Raw genomic sequence first — 20,543 nt, forward strand, 5'->3', positions numbered from 1 at the left:
AGGCCAGTATTTATTCAGAAAATCCCAGCAACTGTGGGCACACGATGAGACATCTATTTTTTGGACCCAGTTAATGTGGGAATGTGTTTTGTTTGACTATACATATTGGTTACAAGGATTTTATTTTTCTTTCTTAGTTTTTTTTTTTTTTTTAATGGTGAAGAGTAGGAAGGAAAACAAGATTTTTGTTCACTGAAACTTTTTTTTTTTTGGAAGAAAAGAATCTCTCTAACATTTTCTAAAGCTTGAAAGCTACTGGAATGACTTCTGGTGTCAGCAAAGCATTGGAAACAAAGTAGATGTTCACGGGTTGGGGAATGGGGAAATAAGTAGTGGCAGGTGAACGTGAGGGACTCTTGATACGATCTAAGAAATGATGGATACAGAGAAGCGGACAAAGATCTACGTGAACTGCTGCAGGATGAAGGAAGTGGAGTCAAGAAAACAAGATGGAAAAAGGACTACAACGGGATGGAAAGAACCACGCACATTTTATATGTTTTTGGATGTCATTGGAAAAAATTAACTGTTGTTTTAAAAAAAGAAAAGGAAAAGAAATAAAATTATAAGGGAAAAAAAATCAGAAGGGAGAGTTATAAAATTATAAAGATCAAATGGGGATAGAATAAAGAGATATGAGAAGATACTTTCACCTCATGCTTTGGCAGAGGGGAGAGTTCCAGAAGTGTTGTACATTTTGTATGTTGTACATACGTTTTTCAGATTTTTTCAACGTCTTGATCAGTGATGCTGATTTTTCTCTTTTTTCCTCTCTTTTTTGTTATTTTTAAAAAATACTATTTGTTATATGGGTTCATTCTCTAGGAGAGGAAGGAGGAGGGATACTGGGAAATGCAAAAAAAAAATTAAAAATTATTTAAATATTTAAAATGTAAATTTTAAATATTTTTATTTTTATTTATTTATATAAATGTATTATATAAATATCTATTTGATATTTAAATATTTAAAATATTTTAAAAATTTTAAAAAACCAATGGAATCAAGTGAATCGTAATCAGAGATTCCTGATTTCTCCCCTGGGTAGCAGGGCTGGCAAACCCAATTGCATTTGGAACTCAATATGACCTAAACTTGAACTCTTCATCTTCCCCTCCAAAACTAGTCTCTCCATCCAAGTTGGCTCTTTGGGGGAGGACGGCGCCCTTTTCTCCATCATGTGGGTCCTTATTTCTGACCCTTGACTCGTTTATCCCCTTTATCTCCCACATCCAACCAGCTGCTAAGATGTATTGATTCTGCTTTTCTAATTATAACTGTCTTGTCATAATTGTACCAGCCTCCTAACTGGTCGCCCACCTCAAACCACGTCTAATCCAATCCAGCCTCAAAGGCAGCCTCGGACTATCACCGGGAGAACACAGGTACGGCGGTGGGGGAAAAGCCCAGTTCTATCCTTCAGTCCCAAGAAGAAAAGAACAGATCAGCAGCAGAACACTGTCTGGCCCGTTGGAAAGCATTTAATAAATGCTTGTCGAACCCCTGATTCCAGAGACTCAAAGTGACCTTGTTACTCCCTCACTCAAAAGCCTCTGGAGGTCCCTATTGCCTCTAGGACAAAGTATGAGTTCTACCTGACAACAGAAGCCCTCAACAACTTGAATTCAGCCGACTGCTCCCGTCCTGTTTCACAATAACAACACCCGGCCCTCCTAGGACCCCGCTTTTGCAACAACCCTGGGGTACCTGATTTTCTCTAATTCTCAGTCATTTTTACATTCTCCTTCGCTTCAGCTTGTTCAAGGCCGTGAGGGGAGGTTGACAGAGAACCGGCTTTGGACCTGGGAGTGAACTGGGCCTCTGACAGGCCCGTCAGACTGGGAGCTCCCCAACAGCGCAGCCTGATTTGTTTTGTCTCCATAGCCCCCGTGCTTAGCTCAGCTCAGTGTCGGGCATACAGTAGGAGCTTAATAAATATTACTGAGTTGAGATCTTTCCTTTTCAAATCTCCCTGAATTTCTTTTCATCTCCATTACTCCTTCTGTGTTATAATATCCTTCTTTACGGATCATAAACTATCAGGAGCTTTAAAAAAAAAAATCACTCGATCCCCTGTATAAAATCCACCAACGGATTTACGAATTTGCTACACAGAACTCGAAGGGATCTTAGCGGCCCTTCAAAAACCATCCCATAATATCCCCAACAAATGGCCGTCCAGTCGATGCCTGAAGGCGCCCAGTGAGGAAGTGCCCGTCCCGCTCCTGGACGGCTTCCTTAGGAAGCCTCCATGGGCCTCTTTAGAACTTTCCCCCTTATTCCTGGATCTCACCTCCTGGGGCAACCAGAGCAATCCTCCTTCTTTTTCCAAGTGGGGAGACTTCTAAAAAGAACTTCTTTATTTAGATATTACCTTAAGATTTGCAAAGTAATTTACAAATATTCTTATCTTATCCTTAAAAAAAAGAGGAAACCTGTGAAGGAGGTGTTATTATCATCTCCATTTTAGAGATGGGGAAACTGAGGCAGACTTGTCAACTTCTGAATTTGAATTCAGATCTTCCTACCTCCAGGTCCAGTGACATAGGAACTGTGACATCCAGTTGCTTCTAATATTTGTGGATGACTATTTGATTCCTAGTTCTCCTAACCCCGGCCCTCTCTTTTTCAGGCCAAAGAGCCACCTGCCTTCCAGCTAACTTTCCTGCTTCTTGAAGGCAGGGACAAGCACCCATTTGTGTATTTGTATCTCCAGGGCTCAGTAGAGAGATTGGCAGAGTGGGTGCTTATGCTAGTGGACAGATTGGTCCATATGGGGTGAGCTCCGACCCCTTCGCCATCCTGTTGGGTCCCTGTCCTCAGAATTGATCGCGGCCCTCTGGGTGTGGTCTGTCTGACCCGGGCCCCTCTCAGCCTCCCAGGGGCCTCCATGGCCCCGAGTCCAAACTCTCATCCTACACAGCCATCCCTGGGCCCTCCTCCTCTCCCAGGCGCCGGAGCCAAACCAAAGCTAGCAGAGCTTCGGGAACGGGAGCCTGGTTCCCCTGCCCAGCTCCTGCCAAGTCCTCTCCCCTCCCCGGCCACCTCTTCCTCTTCTCTAATTGGAACAAGAGCCCCTGGAGGACAGGGCTTGTCTCTCCTTGGCGTTTCTATCTCCAGGGCTTAGCCTGAACAAGGCCCAGAGCAAGTGGCGGCTGATGCTCGCCCAGCCGTGTGTAAAGTGGAGGGCTTGGCCTGGACCACCACGGAGGGTCCTTCCAGCTCCAAACCTCTGATGCTATGATCCCAAGCAAAGGAGAGGAGGAGGGGAGGGTCTCTGAGAGTCCTGCTGGCTCTGAGCTTCTAGGATTCTGGGTAGAAAAGTGGAACTGGGAAAGGCTAGTGAGAACACCCTGACTTCCCCTGTTCTAAGGCCCTTCCCATCCCAAGTTCTAAGACCCCTCTCATCCCCTGTTCTAAGGCCCTCCCAGTTCTGACATCCTCTGTTCTAAGTCCCCTCCCAGTTCTGACACCCCTGTTCTAAGTCCCCTCCCAGTTCTGACATTCCCTGTTCTAAGTCCCCTCCCAGTTCTGACATTCCCTGTTCTAAGTCCCCTCCCAGTTCTGACACCCCTGTTCTAAGTCCCCTCCCAGTTCTGACACCCCTGTTCTAAGTCCCCTCCCAGTTCTGACATTCCCTGTTCTAAGTCCCCTCCCAGTTCTGACATTCCCTGTTCTAAGTCCCCTCCCAGTTCTGACATTCCCTGTTCTAAGTCCCCTCCCAGTTCTGACATCCTCTGTTCTAAGTCCCCTCCCAGTTCTGACACCCCTGTTCTAAGTCCCCTCCCAGTTCTGACATCCCCTATTCTAAGCTCCCTCCCAGTTCTGACATCCCCTGTTCTAAGTCCCCTCCCAGTTCTGACATTCCCTGTTCTAAGCCCCCTGCCTGTTCTGAGATGCTTTGTTCTAAGGCCCCTCCCATCCCCGGTTCCAAGGCCCCTCTCAGGCCTGACATTCTCTATTCTAAGCCCTCCCTGCTCTGAGACAGCCGTGGCAGCCTCAATAATGGTCTGTGGCACTTGTGTTTCTTTTAAAAAAACATTTCCCCACCAAAAAATGAAAAGGCCGACCATTTGAGTCTCATGAATTATTCAGGGCGTGACATTTTGAAGTGCATTTGTCAGAGCCACTAATTGCTTCTGCCAGCTGCCGGGGACTGACGGGCGGAGCGGGACGACAGCCTGTTCCTGGCGGGCTGTGAGGGGCCTTTGCTCCTGGGTCTGAAGGTCAATGGCAGCCTTCCCTGGGCTCGGATGAGGAAGGGCCTGATTAAATGAAGCCTCCCTGATAATGGGCCCCGATGTACTCACCCTGAGCCCTGCAGTTCCTCCAGGTTGGACGCATTCCACTCAGATCCCTAGGAAGCAAAGAACATACAAAAATCCGACAAGTTCAGCGGCTAAAGCCTCAGGAAGTGCCTGTGGCCTGGCCCGAGGGGCTCCGCCGGGGAAGGGTTTAGTCAAGGCCTGGGTATCAAGTGGAAGAGTCAAGGAGCCAGTGGGGGCTTAGAGGCAGTGATGGAGGCAGGAGATTTGGGCTCTGAACATGGGAAGATGCTTTAATCTCCAAGACTTAGTCTTTTCATCAATAAAATGAGGCTTAAATAGATGTAAGGGCCTTTGAGCCCTCCCAGCTCTGACATCCCCTGTTCTCAGTTCTCTCCCAGCTCTGACATCCCCTGTTCTAAGCCCCCTCCCAGTTTGGACATCCCCTGTTCTCAGGCCCTTCTCAGCCCCACCAAATTCTAATATTCCTGCTAGGTCTAAAACAAAATCTACTCTGAGTTCTCTTCTATCAGAACTGAACTGAACAATCCTTTCTGCACTAAGCAAAAGCTTTCTCCACAGGGTAACTGCTGACTTGGCCAATCAGCTTCATGGAAACAGAGAATCAAGGGGAGCTCGCTCCTTCCTGGCCCTTCTCTCACTTCCAACATCAGGAGGCTTCCCGAGGAAGCCGCCTTTGGAAAAAGACCCCTAAGGGCGGCGAGGGGAGTTCTGGGAAGACTTGGAAGAGCATCACTTGGTTCTTGGGTTCCGCGTCCATTCTCAGTAACCACGTGGAATGCTTTGAGGTTCCCCAAGGGCCAAAGGGCACATGTGGCCTGGGTTTCCTCCAGTGGGGGCAGGGGTCTAGCAATGGCAGAGGGGTATGTGTGCGCACACAGAGACAGACATGCACAGATACATACAGACACATATAGACACACAGACACACGCAGAGATACGTACAGACACACATGGTCACTTCCAGGCACACACAGAGATACAGACACACAAATTCACACAGATACATACAGACACATATAGACACACACAGACATACGTACAGACACATGCAGAGATACGTACAGACACACATGGACACTTCCAGGCACACACAGAGATACAGACAGACACACAAATTCACACAGATACATACAGACACATATAGACACACACACACAGACATACGTACAGACACACACAGAGATACAGACACACAAATACACACAGATACATACAGACACATATAGACACACACACACAGACATACGTACAGACACACACAGAGATACAGACACACAAATTCACACAGATACATACAGACACATATAGACACACACACACAGACATACGTACAGACACACACAGAGATACAGACACACAAATACACACAGATACATACAGACACATATAGACACACAGACACACGCAGATAGACACACAGAGATATACAGACATAGACACAGATACACAAAGAGATACAGAGACACACACAGACAGACACAGACACAGACACAGACAGACATACGCAGCTCTCCCCCGGGGCTGAGTGGATGCCAGGGAAGCCTAGATCACAATGTTGAATGATGAGCAAAGGATCCAGAACATGAGGAATGACCTTCACACCCCAGCTCTGGCCATTACCCTCTCGGAGCCTTGGGCTCACCGCCTGGAACGTGTGTGTTTGTGTGGAGGAAGGACAAGGGGAGTAGGGGACGGGAGGATCGAGGTGACCTCCAAGAGCCTTCCTGGCTCTTGGGCAAAGACACCTGGGAGTTAAGGGCTGGAAGGGCCTTTGCAGACACCAGTCAGCAATGGGAGACGGTTGGGGCAGGCGGTGAAGGAGGTCACAGTCAGTTCTCCAATTCTGTGACTCGTTTCACAGAAGAGAAAATCGAAGTGGAGAAAAGGGAAAGGACTTGCTCAGGGCCACAAGACAAGGCACTGGCTGAGCCAGGACAAGTCAGTCTCTAACTGAACGTTTATTAAATGCCTATGATGGCCAAGCTCCTGTACGGCGCCTAGGATACAAATACAAAATAAACGATAGTGCCCACGCTCAAGGGGTTAATATGTTACTCCAGACAATGTAAATAGAACAATCATGTAAACACACTTTCCTAAGGCCGTTCTCATGAGAACAGTGCTCAGCACACAGCAGGTGCCTAATAAGTGTTTGCTTGTACTACATCAGGTAGTACAAGCAGTACTATCTTCATTTTACAAATGGGGAAACTGAGGCTTAGGAAGATGGGCTGATTTCCCTCAGAGACTCAGAGATTATAAACTAGGTCCTCTCAATGCAGCGGCAAATGTCTTAGTGACTTTTGTTTTTCTACTACTACTATTTTCAGGTAGATCAAGTCCCAAACACAGAACCTGACCTTACAAGAGTTAAACCAGCGGTCTGCATGGTGAGCCTGTCTGCTGGCGTATGCGGCGCTCCATCCCTGTCACCCCCCACTCTCTAGAGGGAAGACAGAAGACGCGTTATGGGTCTTCTCTAAGGCCAAAGTGGGTCTTTACAAGTACCCTGGGCCTTTTCTCCTTTCCCAAACATCTCCTGTCTCCTGCTTTTTCTGCTAAGCTGCTCTGACCCAGAATTCACTTCACAGAACGGGAAGGGTGGGGGGAAAATGGCTCAAATACTGAAATTCCTTTAGGAGCGATCATGGAAAAAGTGATCCAGAGCCCCGGCTCCTGCTACCGGGATAATGAGAGCAGTGATGGCCACCGCCTTCCTTTAGCCTGGTTCGCCACCTAGTGGAGAACCTGAAACAGGCTGTCCAATTGGCAAATCATCTGACCTTTCTGCTCGATTACAAGAGGGTGATGTAGTAGATGATCTTTAAGGCTCCTCCCAGCTCTGACACTCGCTGTTCTAAATCCCCTCCCAGCCCTGACACTCCCTGTTCTAAGGTCCCTCTCAGCTCTGACATCCCCTGTTCTAAGGTTCCTTTCAGCCCTGACAGTTCCTATTCTAAGACCCCTCCGGTTCTGATACTCTCTATTCTAAGGTTTCTTCCAGCCCCGACATCCCCTGTTGTAAGACCCTTCCCAGGTCTGATACGCTCTCTTCCAAGGTTTCTTCCAGCCCTGACATCCCCTGTTGTAAGACCCTTCCCAGTTCTGATACGCTCTCTTCCAAGGTTTCTTCCAGCCCCAACATCCCCTGTTCTAAGACCCTTCCCAGGTCTGATACTCTCTATTCTAAAGTTTCTTCCAGCCCCGACATCCCCTGTTCTAAGACCCTTCCCAGTTCTGATACGCTCTCTTCCAAGGTTTCTTCCAGCCCCAACATCCCCTGTTCTAAGACCCTTCTCAGGTCTGATACTCTGTATTCTAAGGTCTCTTCCAGTTTTGACATTCCACATTCTAAGGCCCCTCCCAGCCTTGACATTCCACGTTCTAAGTGCTCTATCAGCTCTGACATTCCTTGTTCTAAGGCCCTTTCTAGTTCTGACACTCTGTTCTAAGATCTCTTCAGTTCTAGCATTCTTTGTGTTCTAAGCTTCCTCCCAGCTCTTGTATTCTAAGGTCACTCCTTGGTCCAATCTCTTTGGGTTTCAATTTCTTCTTCCATAGATGAGGGGGATAGCCTCCAGAGCATGGAGATATAACAGGAAGAATAATCCAGACTGGGGTTTAAATCCTGGTTCGAACAATCAATCCCCTGGCTTCTGGGTAAGTCTTCTTCCTCTTTTTTTTTTTTTTTTTGAGAGGCAATTGGGATTAAGTGTCTTTCCCAGATCATACAGCTAGAATGTGTTAAGTGTCTGAGGGAACATTCGAACTCAGGTCCTCGTGACTCCAGGGCCAGTGCTCTATCCACTGCGCCACCTAGCTGTCCCCAGATCATCTTTTTAAGCCTTAGTTTCTTCATCTGTAAAACAGGGATTAAATACACACTGCACTGTAAACACAGGATTCAAGGAGAGGAATGTTTGGTAAATTTAAGGGCATTTGTTCCATTCAATTTAGTAGTACTTTTATATATGAAAGCGTTTTATCATTCTTTATGGGATCACATGACTCCTAATGAAAGATGGACTGTTTTCTTTAAATCTGAATGTCCTGCACCCAAAAGGACAGGGTGCAAAACCGTGATCACTTAATGTTTGCTGAAAACTCCCTAGCATTCTAGAGGGCACTCAAAGGAATCCACATATTACTAGGAGTGCGAGAGAACCGGAGGACCAGCTTAAGAGTTAGGAGTCACATTTCAAACAGACGTCTTTCCAGAAATAAAACTTTACAGGGGATTCTGCCTGATGGAAAAAAAAAAAAAAGATTGGTTTCTTAAGTCACTGATCGCTTTAGTCAATTTTCTTTATTGACTTGCCACAAAGGAGCCGCAGCGATTGACACCTGTTCCCGAAAAAAGACGTCACACGTAGAACGTGGGCCTCTTACCAGATAAAGGTGATCAAAGATGAGGGAGGGCTTGTCCATCTGACCCAGGATGAGAAGCATCTCATTGTCGATGAACTCCTTGAACTCCTTCAGGTTGCAATTCATCTGCTTTTCTAATTCGTTGCGTATCTGGGGAGGGGTGAAATGGCAGGAAGAATAATTATTCAGAGACAATTTTCTCCCCCAAAGGAAAAAAAATCCCATAGCACCCGCTACAATTCATAAAAAGAAAGCCATGTCCCCTCTTTCCTCTCAGAGAAGATAAAATCTCTGGTCTAGACTCAAACCAAACAACACAAAACTCATTTATGACTTCTGAAAGTCAATGGGACATTTTGTATCGTCTTACAATGTAAATGCTTGGCTGGATGAGAAGTTATAAATCACTTGACTTGAACCCTGTTTTTTACCTCGAGACAGACCTGGATACACTATAACACATTGTATCTGGCTTTCTTTAACTGTATCTCACTCAAGCTGGAAGTTCAGAAATCACTCGTGGGTCTTATCCCACTATCAAAAGGCATGAAAACTTTGAAGAAGTGGAAGCCTTGGGTCTAAGACTTGGCTTTATTATCTGTTATCTCTGTGACTCTAGGCAAGTAATTTAGCCTCAATTGTAAAAATAGGAGGGACAGCTAGGTGGCGTAGTGAATTAGAGCACCAGCCCTGAAGTCAGGAGGACCTGAGTTCAAATCTGACCTCAGACACTTGACACTTCTAGCTGTGTGACCCTGAGCAAGTCACTTAATCCCAATTGCCTCAGTAAAAAAAAAATAAAATAAAATAAAAAGGAGGGCAGTATTTCTTGTGCTGCTAGCTACAGCAGTAACCTTATAGCACCATGGGAAATATGAACTTTTTAAAATGTGATTAAAGGATCATTAAGTCATCCATATAAAACATACTACTGATCGCATCAGAAAAAGATGAATGTAAAAATATTCCACAATTCTGCAACTTTCCCATCTTCAAAATTTTGTTCTAATGGTTGAAAGGCTGTGGTTCAACACTGTATATTCTTGACAGTGTTTAGGATCTACAGGATACTGTATTAAAACTAAACTGACAGAGCCTCCGAGGTCTAGGTCACGTTACTAGGAAAAGCAATAGAAAGTGTGTGTACAGGTCAGTGAAGTTAAGAACACGGTCAAAATGAGCAGTGTTACAGTGTTGGTAACCTAGCAAGACAGGAGTTTAAAATTTTGTTTATTTTATTATTAACTTTTTAAAATTTTATTTATTTATTATATATTTTTATTATTTATTAGCTACTATAATAGCTAACGAGTAAAAATGTGAATTTGTGATATGATTGTGCTATCACAACGGGTCAGACCTAACACCTCAAATTTCTGAGGAAATGAAAAATTTTCAAAGGCAACACAGAGTTACGAAATGGTCAAAGGATATGAAGAGAAAATTTACAAAAGAGTACACAATACTGAAAATAAACATTTGACCAAGTCAGTGCTTACTATCACTAGCAGTTGGAGAAATATAAATGAAAGTATCATTTTGCATCCGCTAGATTCCCAAGAAGTAGAAGTGACCAAACTCACTGCTGAAGGAAAGGGATGCTATGGGAGAGTAGGTAAACTCATACATTGCTGGTGGAATTGCAGATAGGGATTCTTTTCCAAAGGTGAGCTGAACAGAGTATAACAATAGTCAGAAAAATAATAATACCCTTGAACCCAATAATCTTTGTTACTAGGAACATAACCTGAGTATGTGATGGTAGAAAAAAGGTGATATGGTATACATAAACACAAACACATACTGATATACACTATATTAGTGTTCTATATATTGATTATAATAATGAGATATCTATTATTACAAAGGTGGACAGGGAGGGAGGGATTGAGAAGCTATTGAAGACATTTTGCGTGGGAATTAATTTTTAGGTGTAAACAGCTAAGTCCTTCTGACTCCATGCCTGGTGCTTTATCTGCTGTACCACCTAGCTACTTTGGCATACAGTAAGTGCTTAATAATAGCTGGCAGAGTACTAGATTTAAAGTCAGGAGCAACTGAGCATAAACCACCTTCAAACACTAACTCTGTGGATCATCCTACATTTCAACAACAATTCCATATGAGGATCAATATTGATGGACGTGGACATCTTCAACAATCAGAGGATCCAAATCTGTTCCAAGTGACCTGTAATGAACAGAACCAGCTACACCCGGAGAGAGAACTCTGGGAAATGAGTGTGGACCACAACATAGCATTTCTACTCTTTCTGCTATTGTTTGTTTGCATTTTTGTTTTCCTTCTCAGGTTTTTTTTAAATCTTCTTTCTAAATCCGATCTTTCTTGCGCAGCAAGATAACAGTATAAATATGTGTACATATATTGTATTTAATATATACTTTAACATATTTAACATGTATTGGTCTACCTGCCATCTGGGGGAAAGGATGGGGGGGGAAGGAGGGGAAAAGTTGGAACAGAAGGTTTTGCAATTGTCAATGCTGAAAAATTACCCATGCATATAACTTGTAAATAAAAAGCTTTAATTAAAAATAAAATTAAAACAAACAAACCCCCCAAATACTAACTCTGTGACTTTGGGCATTCACTTGTCTGCCTTGATTTCCTTCTCTGTAAAATGGGGAGACAGAAAGACAGATGAAGCAGGGGTTGGAGAAAAGAGCGAGAGACAGAGATAAGAGAGAGTAGAGGGATATGTATGCATATATATATAACTATAACTATGTATGTATATATATGCATTGTGTACATACACACACACACACAGGCCCCAATATTAATTAAGCCGTGAAAACTGGTAGAAGGCGCAGACTGTGGCCCTTCAGGCCGTCTTGTCTGACCCGTTTCACAGACGGCCTCAAATGTACTAATGACAAGGTCTCAGTTTCTCCATCTGTAAAATACGGGTATTTCCACCAGCTTGATGAGCCAAAGCATGTTGTCCCAGCATGCTTTACGTCTTTAAATGTATTCTCAAGGCCACAGATGATTATCCACAGGGACTAAAGGTGTGGAATACACTCAAAGTCAAGAGGAGGTAGGAAAAACGTGGAGGAAATCAGGCCCATTTTCACACAGGAAAGATTTGGGAAGTTCTGTTATTTTTGGAGTCCTGTGTGATATTTTTTTTCTTTTTGAGGGGAAAATAAGACCAGAAGAAAATTTTTCTCAAGGCTTCTTTGTCAAACTAGCTCAGTAAGTCCTTTTTCTCCTCCCCTTCCCCCCTTTTTTAAAGCTTGCTAATTTTGTGCCAGACTGGTCTCAGGCCTTTTTCCAGGGCAGAGCTAGGGGCGACCCAGAAGCACCTCTGTCCACAGCAAATCCCCCAAAGAATTCTCATGACAACATCCTTGACAAGTGTCACTCAGGTTTTGTTTCAGGACTTCAGGTGATGAGGGGCTCACTACCATCCTTCTGGCCGGCTCTAATTCTAAGATAATTTTGCCTTGTAACAGTTTAAATCGACTTCTTTGCAGCCACCGCCTGGGAACACAATATAATTTGTTTGGGGCAGAAGGGAAAGTGAGATGGCGCAATGGTTAGAGCTCCAGGCCTGGAGTCAGGAGTTCCAGGGTTCAAATATAGCCTCAGACATTTATTAGCCATATGATTCTGGGCAAGTCACTTAACCTTGTTTCCCTCATTTGTAAAACGGGCCGGGAAGAAAATGACAATTCCCTAAGAAATAGAGTCACAAAAAAAAAAAAAAAAAAAAAAAAGGGAGCAGCTGGGACAGGGCGCCAGCCCTGAAGTCGGGAGGACCTGAGTTCAAATCTGATCTCAGATACTTAACATTTCCTGGCTGTGACCCTGGGCAAGTCACTTAACTCCAATTGCCTCAACAACAAAAAATAATATATATGATATAGATATGGAAATTCTATTGGACTGCAAACTCAACAAACCTTTCTGTGCCTCAGTTTATCCAACTGGATTAGATGAGGGGTCTTAAGGCTTCGGATCATAAATCACTCTGGCATCTTAGTGAAACCTGATCAGTTTCGTGTTTTTAAATGCATAAAATAAAACCCACAGGGTTGCCAAGGAAACCAATTATCCGAATATTTTAAAAACAATTTCACAGATCCCAAGCTTTAGGCTCGAATAAGCTCAAATTGCACCGAGACTTTTGGGACGCCCCATCCTGTATGTACAGTAGCCGGAAGCGCCCTTTGCTGCTTTGTGTACCTGGCACACAGATCTGGCTTGTGGTGTGACTAAAACCAAAAAGAGGCAAACTGAGGCTCGAGATCAAGAGAAGCTTCCCCCCAGTCCGAGTCTGGGAAGGAGGGGCTGGCTACCCAGAGGAACGGCCACGTTCTAGAGGGGCGATTCCTTTAGGGATGGGTTGGATGATCTCTGGGGTCCTCCCTGTCTCTGGGATTCTGGATCATGAACTTCTACAAACCTAGCTTTTCTATTTATTAGTGTTGTGATGCCAGGCTAGTCAGATCCTCTGTCTGCGCCTCAGTTTGTCCATCTGTAAAATGGGAAGATTACTTTCTGATGAGAGCGCTTTTGTGAACCTGAAAGAGATCCGCGAGCCGCGGGACGCCCGTTCTCTTACTTCTTTGGAGGTCACGTTTTCCAAGTCCTGACTCATCATGATGCTTCGGAGCTTGGCTTTGATGAGGCGCTCTGTTCTTTCCCCTTCTGTGGGCCTGGGGGAGAAAGAATATTGAGGAAATCGTGAGAAATCGTGGGGAGGGTCGAACGCGGAAGCCGATAGCTGACAAACACTGGGGGGAAGGGGGGGGTGTCAGTCTGTGACCCCCCCCCCCCCCAGGTCAGAGGCGCCAGCACGTCTTAACAGGAAGGGAGTGGGGCAGAGGTCAGAACTCAGGCTGCGTCTCTGGAAAGTCCCTCAAAGATGTTGGGGAAACTAGAGGGGCCCTGGATGCAGAACCAAAAAAGGGACAAAGATGGCCGCCAGTCACGGGTGAGGTCAGGGATGGAATTGGAGAAGAAAAGAGATTTTTCTGGAAAAGCAGGTGGGAGCAGCTGAAAGAGCCAAGGCTGAGGGGGTCAGGAGTCAGGGGTGAGAGGGTGAGGAACCGGGGAAGCATTGGCCTGGGGGTCAGGAGACTTGGATCCTGGATTACTAACATCTGAGTGACTCTGGATCAATCATTGTCCCCTTAATTCTTCCTTATTTACTAGAAGCCTCTGAAGTGAGAGAATAGGTCTACCTCTAAAAGCTAAAAAACTAACCCTGACGTCCCCTGTTCTAAGCCCCCTCCCAGTCCTGATGTCCCCTGTTCTCAGGCCCCTCCCAGCCCCAACATCCCCTGTTCTAAGCCCCCTCCCAGGCCTGACATCCCCTGTTCTCAGGCACCTCCCAGGCCTGACATCCCCTGTTCTCCGGCCCCTCCAAGGGCTGATAATATATAGATGTATAGATTTTTACAGATTTAGTACATTCTAAGGTCTTGCCTTCCCGGAACCCAGCGCGGAGCCCGTGGCACCTACTTGTCCACAAAGAGGGCCGGGGAGTCCGGCCTGGTGGACTCCAGGTCCTGCATGGCGTTCCACTCGTTGATGCAGCTCTGGTCGGAGCCGATGCAGCTCTCGTAGTAGGTGGCCCACACCAGGGCCATGCCTCCGGGGAAGTAGTTGTACCTGCGGGCCACCTCGCAGGCCTTGTGCAGGATCTGGAGGGCCGACCTGCGGGGGAGAGAGGGGGACCTCTGGCAGCGGGCAGGGGCTTCTGGGAGCTCCAGGGTGCAGGAAAGGTGGGTAACGGAGGGAGATGTGGCTTCTTTCAGTCTGATTCAGCTCAGGGCAGCTAGTTGGCGCTATAGTGGATACAGCACCAGTTCTCGAGTCAAGAGGACCTGAGTTCAAGTTCTACCTCAGACACTTAACGCTTCCTAGCTGTGTGACCTTGGCCAAGTCACTTAACCCCAATTGCCTCATTGAAAATATTTTTAAATTCAGCTCAAAAAGAATCATGTTCTTAATAACAAAATATAATCTATATACTATAAAAATAATAAAATAAAAGCAGTGTTCTGTGCTGGGCCTGGGGATACCAAGATAAACATGATACTTCCCCCCCTTCATGGAGCTTTTGTTGTTATTGTTTTTCAGTCTTGTCTAACTCTCCTTAGCCAGGATTCTGCAGGCAAAGTTACTGGAGGGAGTTGCCATGTCCTTCTCCAGCTCATTCTACAGATAAGGAAACTGAGGCAAACAGGGCGAAGTGATTTGCCCAGGCTCACATTGGGCTGATTCAGTGTCTGAGGCTGGATTTGAACTCAGGGAGATGAGTCTTCTTGAGCCCAGACCCAGCGCTCCATCCACAGGGCGCACCTAGGTTCACGAAGCTCACCTTCGCCTATGTGACGGACAACGGACACAAAGGATGCAAACGTGAGAGAGACCTTGGGACTCAGGGAGTCCATCACGCTCTGCTGTGTCCCCGGCACCGTACGGGGCAGAGGAGAAGCAAAGATCACTATTAGCCCTCGAGGATTTGGGGGGCTTCCGGGGGTAAGATGGGCGAGGGTTATTCCCGCCACAGCGGCAGCCCGTCTGTGTACACACCGGCGGAGGTGAGTCTCAAGCCCCTGATGGAAACCCTTCACTCAGCCTCCAACCAGACCGGGCCAAAGGAGAGGCAGGGTGGCGTAATGGGAGCCGCTCAGGAGAACCAGCCTGGTATCAGCTGCCTCCTGTGTCCTGGATGCCCCGAAACCTTCTGCTTCCCTCAGCACCTGGTCTCAGGCCACGTCACCTCCTGGCCGTCCCCGGGCCCTCCTGCCGGCCCAACCCTTTCCAATTCTCTTTTTTACAAACTCCTTTGTATCTCCGATGTTTAGAACAATGCCTGACATACAGTAAGTGCTTAATAAATGCCTGCTGGCTGACCAACTCCGGAGAACAGTGATCGTATCCCATCGTGCCATTCTTGGACAAGACTCGTCAACCCATCGTGCTCCATTTGCCGTTCCTTCCCTTCCCCTCGCTCAGCCATCATTCCCTTTTATGGGTGGGCTTCTCCCATTGGAACGTAAGCCCCCGGGGCCAGGACTGCCTTTTGTTTACTGGGTTGTGTCTGGCACATGCTAAGTGCTTGAAAAATGTTTTTTTCCGTTTCAATCCATCCATTCGTTCACCACATCTAAGCTGTGGGAGTCCCGAGCCTGAGTTTGCCGATCTATCAAATGGGAATAATATTTCCCCTTCACGGGGCTGTGGACGGGAAACTTGCAGGACACAAAGCTGTGAAAGAGATGGGACCGTCCCAATGCATTCTGGGACATGGGGTCAGGACGGTGTGGGGACTTGCAGCCAAAGCACCGGGGTCTGAGCTGGGGCCCGCCTGCTATTTACTACATGGATGATCTCAGGCAAATGACTGAGGTCTTCGGGCCTCTGTAAAACAAGGAACCCGCCATTGGCATAAATGTGTCAACCCAACAGGGTCGCCATGATGGTTCCTTCCCTACGAAAGCCGCTTCCACTCTCAGACCAATGAGAGCAAGTCGTGAAGCGGGGGAAGTGGGACCAGAGCAGGGAAGGCTCCAGGGGCTGGGAGGGCGCCTGGCTGAACGTTTCTCTTACATGTGCAGGGAGCCTCAGCACTTGGAATTCCCTAAGTGGGCAACCTAAGGGCATGAGCATGGGACACGGTGGTGGGGACAGAAATGGGACAGAACTCCCAGACACAGCCCTACGATGCTGTGCACAAACCTGGGCCTGTCCATCTGAAGATGGACTCACGTATCCGAGTGGCTTTGTACACTCTCATCTTCCCCGAGGGCTCATTTTAATTGAATTATAGATGTGTAAATGAAAAGGACCTTTGAAAAGTCTATTTCAACCGTCTCCTTAGACAGATGAGGAAACTGTGGCTGACAATGTGGAGTGACTTGTACAGGGTCATACAGCTAGTAAGTGCCTGAGGTAGGATTGGAACTCAAGACTTCTTGACTCTAAGGACATGATCTATTTTCTGATTCAGGCCTTCTTCTTTCTATGTAAAAATGAAGGCATTGGATCAGACAGAACTTAAATTCATTTCTTCAAATATCATTTAACAAGGACCTTCTCAGCCCCGACATCCCCTGTTCTAAGGCCCCTCCCAGCCCTGACACTCCCTGTTCTAAGGGCCCTCCCAGCTCTGACATCCCCTGTTCTAAGGCCCCTCCCATCTCTGACATTGGAAGGCTCTTCCCAGCTCACTTCTTGGGAGATGCCCAAAGGTACCTGGAAAGGAAAGCCTTTGACAGGCTCTTTGCCCACATTTCAGCTTACTGAACCGACACCCTAAGCCATCGATGTCCACCCAGGAGAGCTAGACCGGCCTTTGGGGCGGTGACGGCAAATGGTTCTTCCCCACTTTCTGCCATTAGCCCGTGAGAAAGCGCACTGACACTTACCACATGGCCTGGACAGACACCGGCTTGAAGACGTGCATCCTTCCCGCTGTGCTCACACTGAACCCACTGAGAAAAATCAAGGAAAAGAAACTTGCTACACAAGAGGAATAATATTTTCTAAATCAGGGCTTGGAAACTTTTCCCATTTGTGACCCCTTTTCAGCCAAGAAATTTTTAAGTGATCCTAGATTTATAAATTTTTATAGATTTATAAAATAGGATAGAAATCAAACACTGATAATAAATCATAATGTCACAATCCCCACCTTCAGTTATGAGACTCATTATGGGGTTGTGAATCACAATCTAGCTGGGGTCTAGATAACACGTCCATTCCAATTCTGACATTGTGTGTACTAAGGCCCCTCCCAGCTCTGACATCCCTCATTCCATCTCTGACATCCCCTGTTCTAAGTCCCCTCCCAGCCCTGACATCCCCTGTTCTAAAGCCCCTCCCAGCCCTGACATCCCCTGTTCTAAGGCCCCTCTCAGCTCTGACATCCCCTGTTCTAAGGCCCCTCCCAGCCCTGACATTCCCTGTTCTAAGCTCCTCCCAGCCCTGACATCCCCTGTTCTAAGATCCTCAAAGGAGCATTTTCACCCACTCACCCATCACCATCGAGGTGTATCTTGGTATCACTCCACAGACGAAGAACCATCCCTATGGTGCAGCTCGTGCTGTTGGGAAGAAAAGGCAGACAAGAGATTACAATGGGATCACATCCTGGTGCCATTCCTGCCCCCCAATCCCCCAACCAGTCCCCTATATTCATATCAGAAAAAGAATAAAATTGCCATTTGTCCCGACAACTCAGGATGGAACTACCACGGAAAAGGCCACTAGACCTAGAACTAGACCTGGAACAAGGAGGGACCCCTCTTCACTTTCCATCAGAGGAAACAGAGGAGTCCTGAGATCACAGACTTTGAAGGGAAAGGGTCTTTGGACTTCATCCAATCGAACCCTTTCATTTCCCAGAAAATAAAACTGAGAGCCAGAGTTAGCGGGACTTAGTCTAAAACACACCGACAGCATCTATGGCTCAGCTAGGGACTGGCTCTGGAGTGGAGGAGCTGACCCCTGCCATTTACCTTGTGTGCCCTTGGGGGTCACTGGGGCTTCTCTGCGCATCTGTCTCCTCACTTGGACTCCCAGGTCCTTTCCAGTTCTAGACCTGCCACCCGGGGGACTCCCCGTCCAGAGACGGGTTGGCCCAAACAGGCCCTTGTGGTCTCTTCCCTTTGCTCTTGGTCAGCCCAACTTGTCGGCCACCCACCAAGGTGGGTTATTTGTGCTGACATCTCTTATACTCGTCCCTTTCTCTATCACAGAGAGCCACCGAGTGAATCCGGGTCCCAGTCGGAACCGCTGTCTAATTGGACAACCTGATCTCACAATCCAAAACCATGAGGGGCCTTTAGTAGAGATGGAAAGAAACTAGGGCCTGTGACCAAAGACTTTAACCAATGGCATCGAAGAAAGTCAATACTAACTCTGGGTGGTTTCCCAGCAAGATGGCACAAAGGCCAAACTACTTTTAATGTAGCTCCTAGATCTGAAATTACTGTGCTCTGAGGCAGTGGGATCAAACTCAAATAGATATGGGGGACAAGGGGAACTAAACCCTAGAGGAGGTCCCGGCCAGCTGCATATGGAAAGAAAATCACAAAGTAGCATCATCTATGTCCCACTGTATTTTTATTGATTTTGTTCAATATTAAATATGACTTATTAATAATCATATACTTAATTGATCATATTATTTTAGCATAATATAATTAATTAAACATGGGATTATTAATTATTTATTAATAATCCCATATTTAATTGTATTATTTTAGTATACTACAATTAATTAAATATAGGATTATTTATAAATAATTAAACATTAAATAATTAATGTTAAACCAATTATAGGAGTGTTATGGTATGACACCTCTACCCTAGAGCTCAATCTCTCTCCTCCCTTCCCATCCCCATCTCCTTTCTTCTCCCTCTCCGCCTTCTCACTTGGTGATTTCTCTCCCTCCCATTCTCATCTCTACAGATGAGGCTCACATCACACATCCAATCCCTCCTGAGCACCATTCCTCATCTCCATACACCTATTAGAAATGTCAAAGTGGACGTCCCACAGACACCCAGAGGCCACAAGCTGGATCTCCTGATCTCTGTCTACAATGATCCCTAGTTTCCTTTTCTCTTTCCTTCCCCCCTTCCCGCCTCCCCAGGATTTTGCGTTTGACGATCACCTCCCTCAAATCGCCTTCCCCCCTTTTTTTACACCTTTCCCCTAACATTTGTTTCCCCTTCTATCAGTCCTTCCCTTTGATCCCTAGATTCCCATTCCTGTGATGGAGGTGACGAACCTTCCACTCTCCCGGGCTCATACCCTCAATTCTTCGCTCTCAGTCACCCCACCCACCTACTAACAAGCTGCCGAGTCAGGCCGTTTCTGTCCTGACGACATCTCTTATACTCGTCCCCTTCTCTCTCACAGAGAGCCACTGAGTGATTCCTAATTGGAACCACTGTCTAATTGATCTTGAGACTCTGCCCCCCGGAGGGATCCTCCGGAGTTGCCAAAATGATTTTCCAAAAGCCCTCGTCTTGTGATCACTCGATAAACACAACGGTTCCCTATTACCTCTAGGATCAAATATACACTTTTCTATTGGGGCTTTAAGCCCTGTACAACCTGGCTCCAATTTATATTTCCTGGCTTATTAAATGGCTCCCCTCTACAATTCAGAAGACGCTAGGTGGCGCCAGAGTGGATAGAGCACCAGGCTTAGAATCAAGAAGACTGTTTTTTCCTGAATTCAAATCTGGCTTCAGATATTAGCTACGTGACCCTGAGCAGGTCATTTCACCCTGTTTGCCTCAGTTTCCTCATCTGTAAAATGAGCTGGAGAAGGAAGTGACAAACCCTTCCTGTATCTCTGCCAAAAACTCAGAGTCAGACAGGACTGAAAAATATTGAACATAATCTATCTATATAATTATGTAATATAACATTATAATTATATTATATAATTATTATATTATATATTTTCATATATAATATAATAAGAATCCAGGAGAACTACCTTTCTGGGTGCTCTTTACACTCGATAGCTCATCTCCTATTTCTGGGTTGTTGCCCAGGCAGCGCCCCCCTGCCCAGAATGCACTTCCTCTTCCTCTTTTCTTCCTCAGATCCTCAGTTTCCTTCAAAGCTCAGCTCCAACTTTACCTTCTACATAAGAACTTTCTTAATTGGCCCCAGCTACTAGTCCAGCCAGGTTAAAAATGCCCCTGGTGTGTTAGAGTTCAAATGTTGGAGTTTGTTCTCAGAGGACAGCCGGTTTAGAGGCTTAGAGCCCTTCGGATGTCTCCAAATCCAAAGGTTCTGCCTTCAGCCTCTGCCTCTGCCTTCTTCTGCCTCCAACAGAGATGGAAGATCTCTCTTATCTCCTTCTGGGGAGCCCAGCCACA

General features: G+C 46.2%; 1 protein-coding gene and 1 long non-coding RNA gene across 3 annotated transcripts in view; one reads left to right on the top strand and one right to left on the bottom strand.

Annotated features, from left to right (window-relative positions):
• SSH1 (slingshot protein phosphatase 1) overlaps positions 1-20,543 on the bottom strand; it is a 94,399-nt gene that overhangs the window by 14,789 nt on the left and 59,067 nt on the right. For both annotated transcript variants that reach the window (XM_051972975.1, XM_051972974.1), the window contains 6 exons: positions 17,675-17,743; positions 17,066-17,131; positions 14,151-14,345; positions 13,249-13,342; positions 8,679-8,807; positions 4,311-4,357 (listed from right to left, as the gene is read on the bottom strand). In XM_051972975.1, the coding sequence (XP_051828935.1) occupies positions 4,311-4,357; positions 8,679-8,807; positions 13,249-13,342; positions 14,151-14,345; positions 17,066-17,131; positions 17,675-17,743 (600 nt within the window). The remainder of the gene's footprint in view (positions 1-4,310; positions 4,358-8,678; positions 8,808-13,248; positions 13,343-14,150; positions 14,346-17,065; positions 17,132-17,674; positions 17,744-20,543) is intronic.
• On the top strand, positions 5,794-7,982 carry LOC127545587 (uncharacterized). The gene is made up of 2 exons (XR_007949691.1): positions 5,794-7,348; positions 7,415-7,982. It is a non-coding gene; the product is annotated as an uncharacterized LOC127545587 (long non-coding RNA).

This window comes from Antechinus flavipes, chromosome 1 (genome assembly GCF_016432865.1).
Source record: "Antechinus flavipes isolate AdamAnt ecotype Samford, QLD, Australia chromosome 1, AdamAnt_v2, whole genome shotgun sequence".
Classification (NCBI taxonomy): domain Eukaryota; kingdom Metazoa; phylum Chordata; class Mammalia; order Dasyuromorphia; family Dasyuridae; genus Antechinus; species Antechinus flavipes.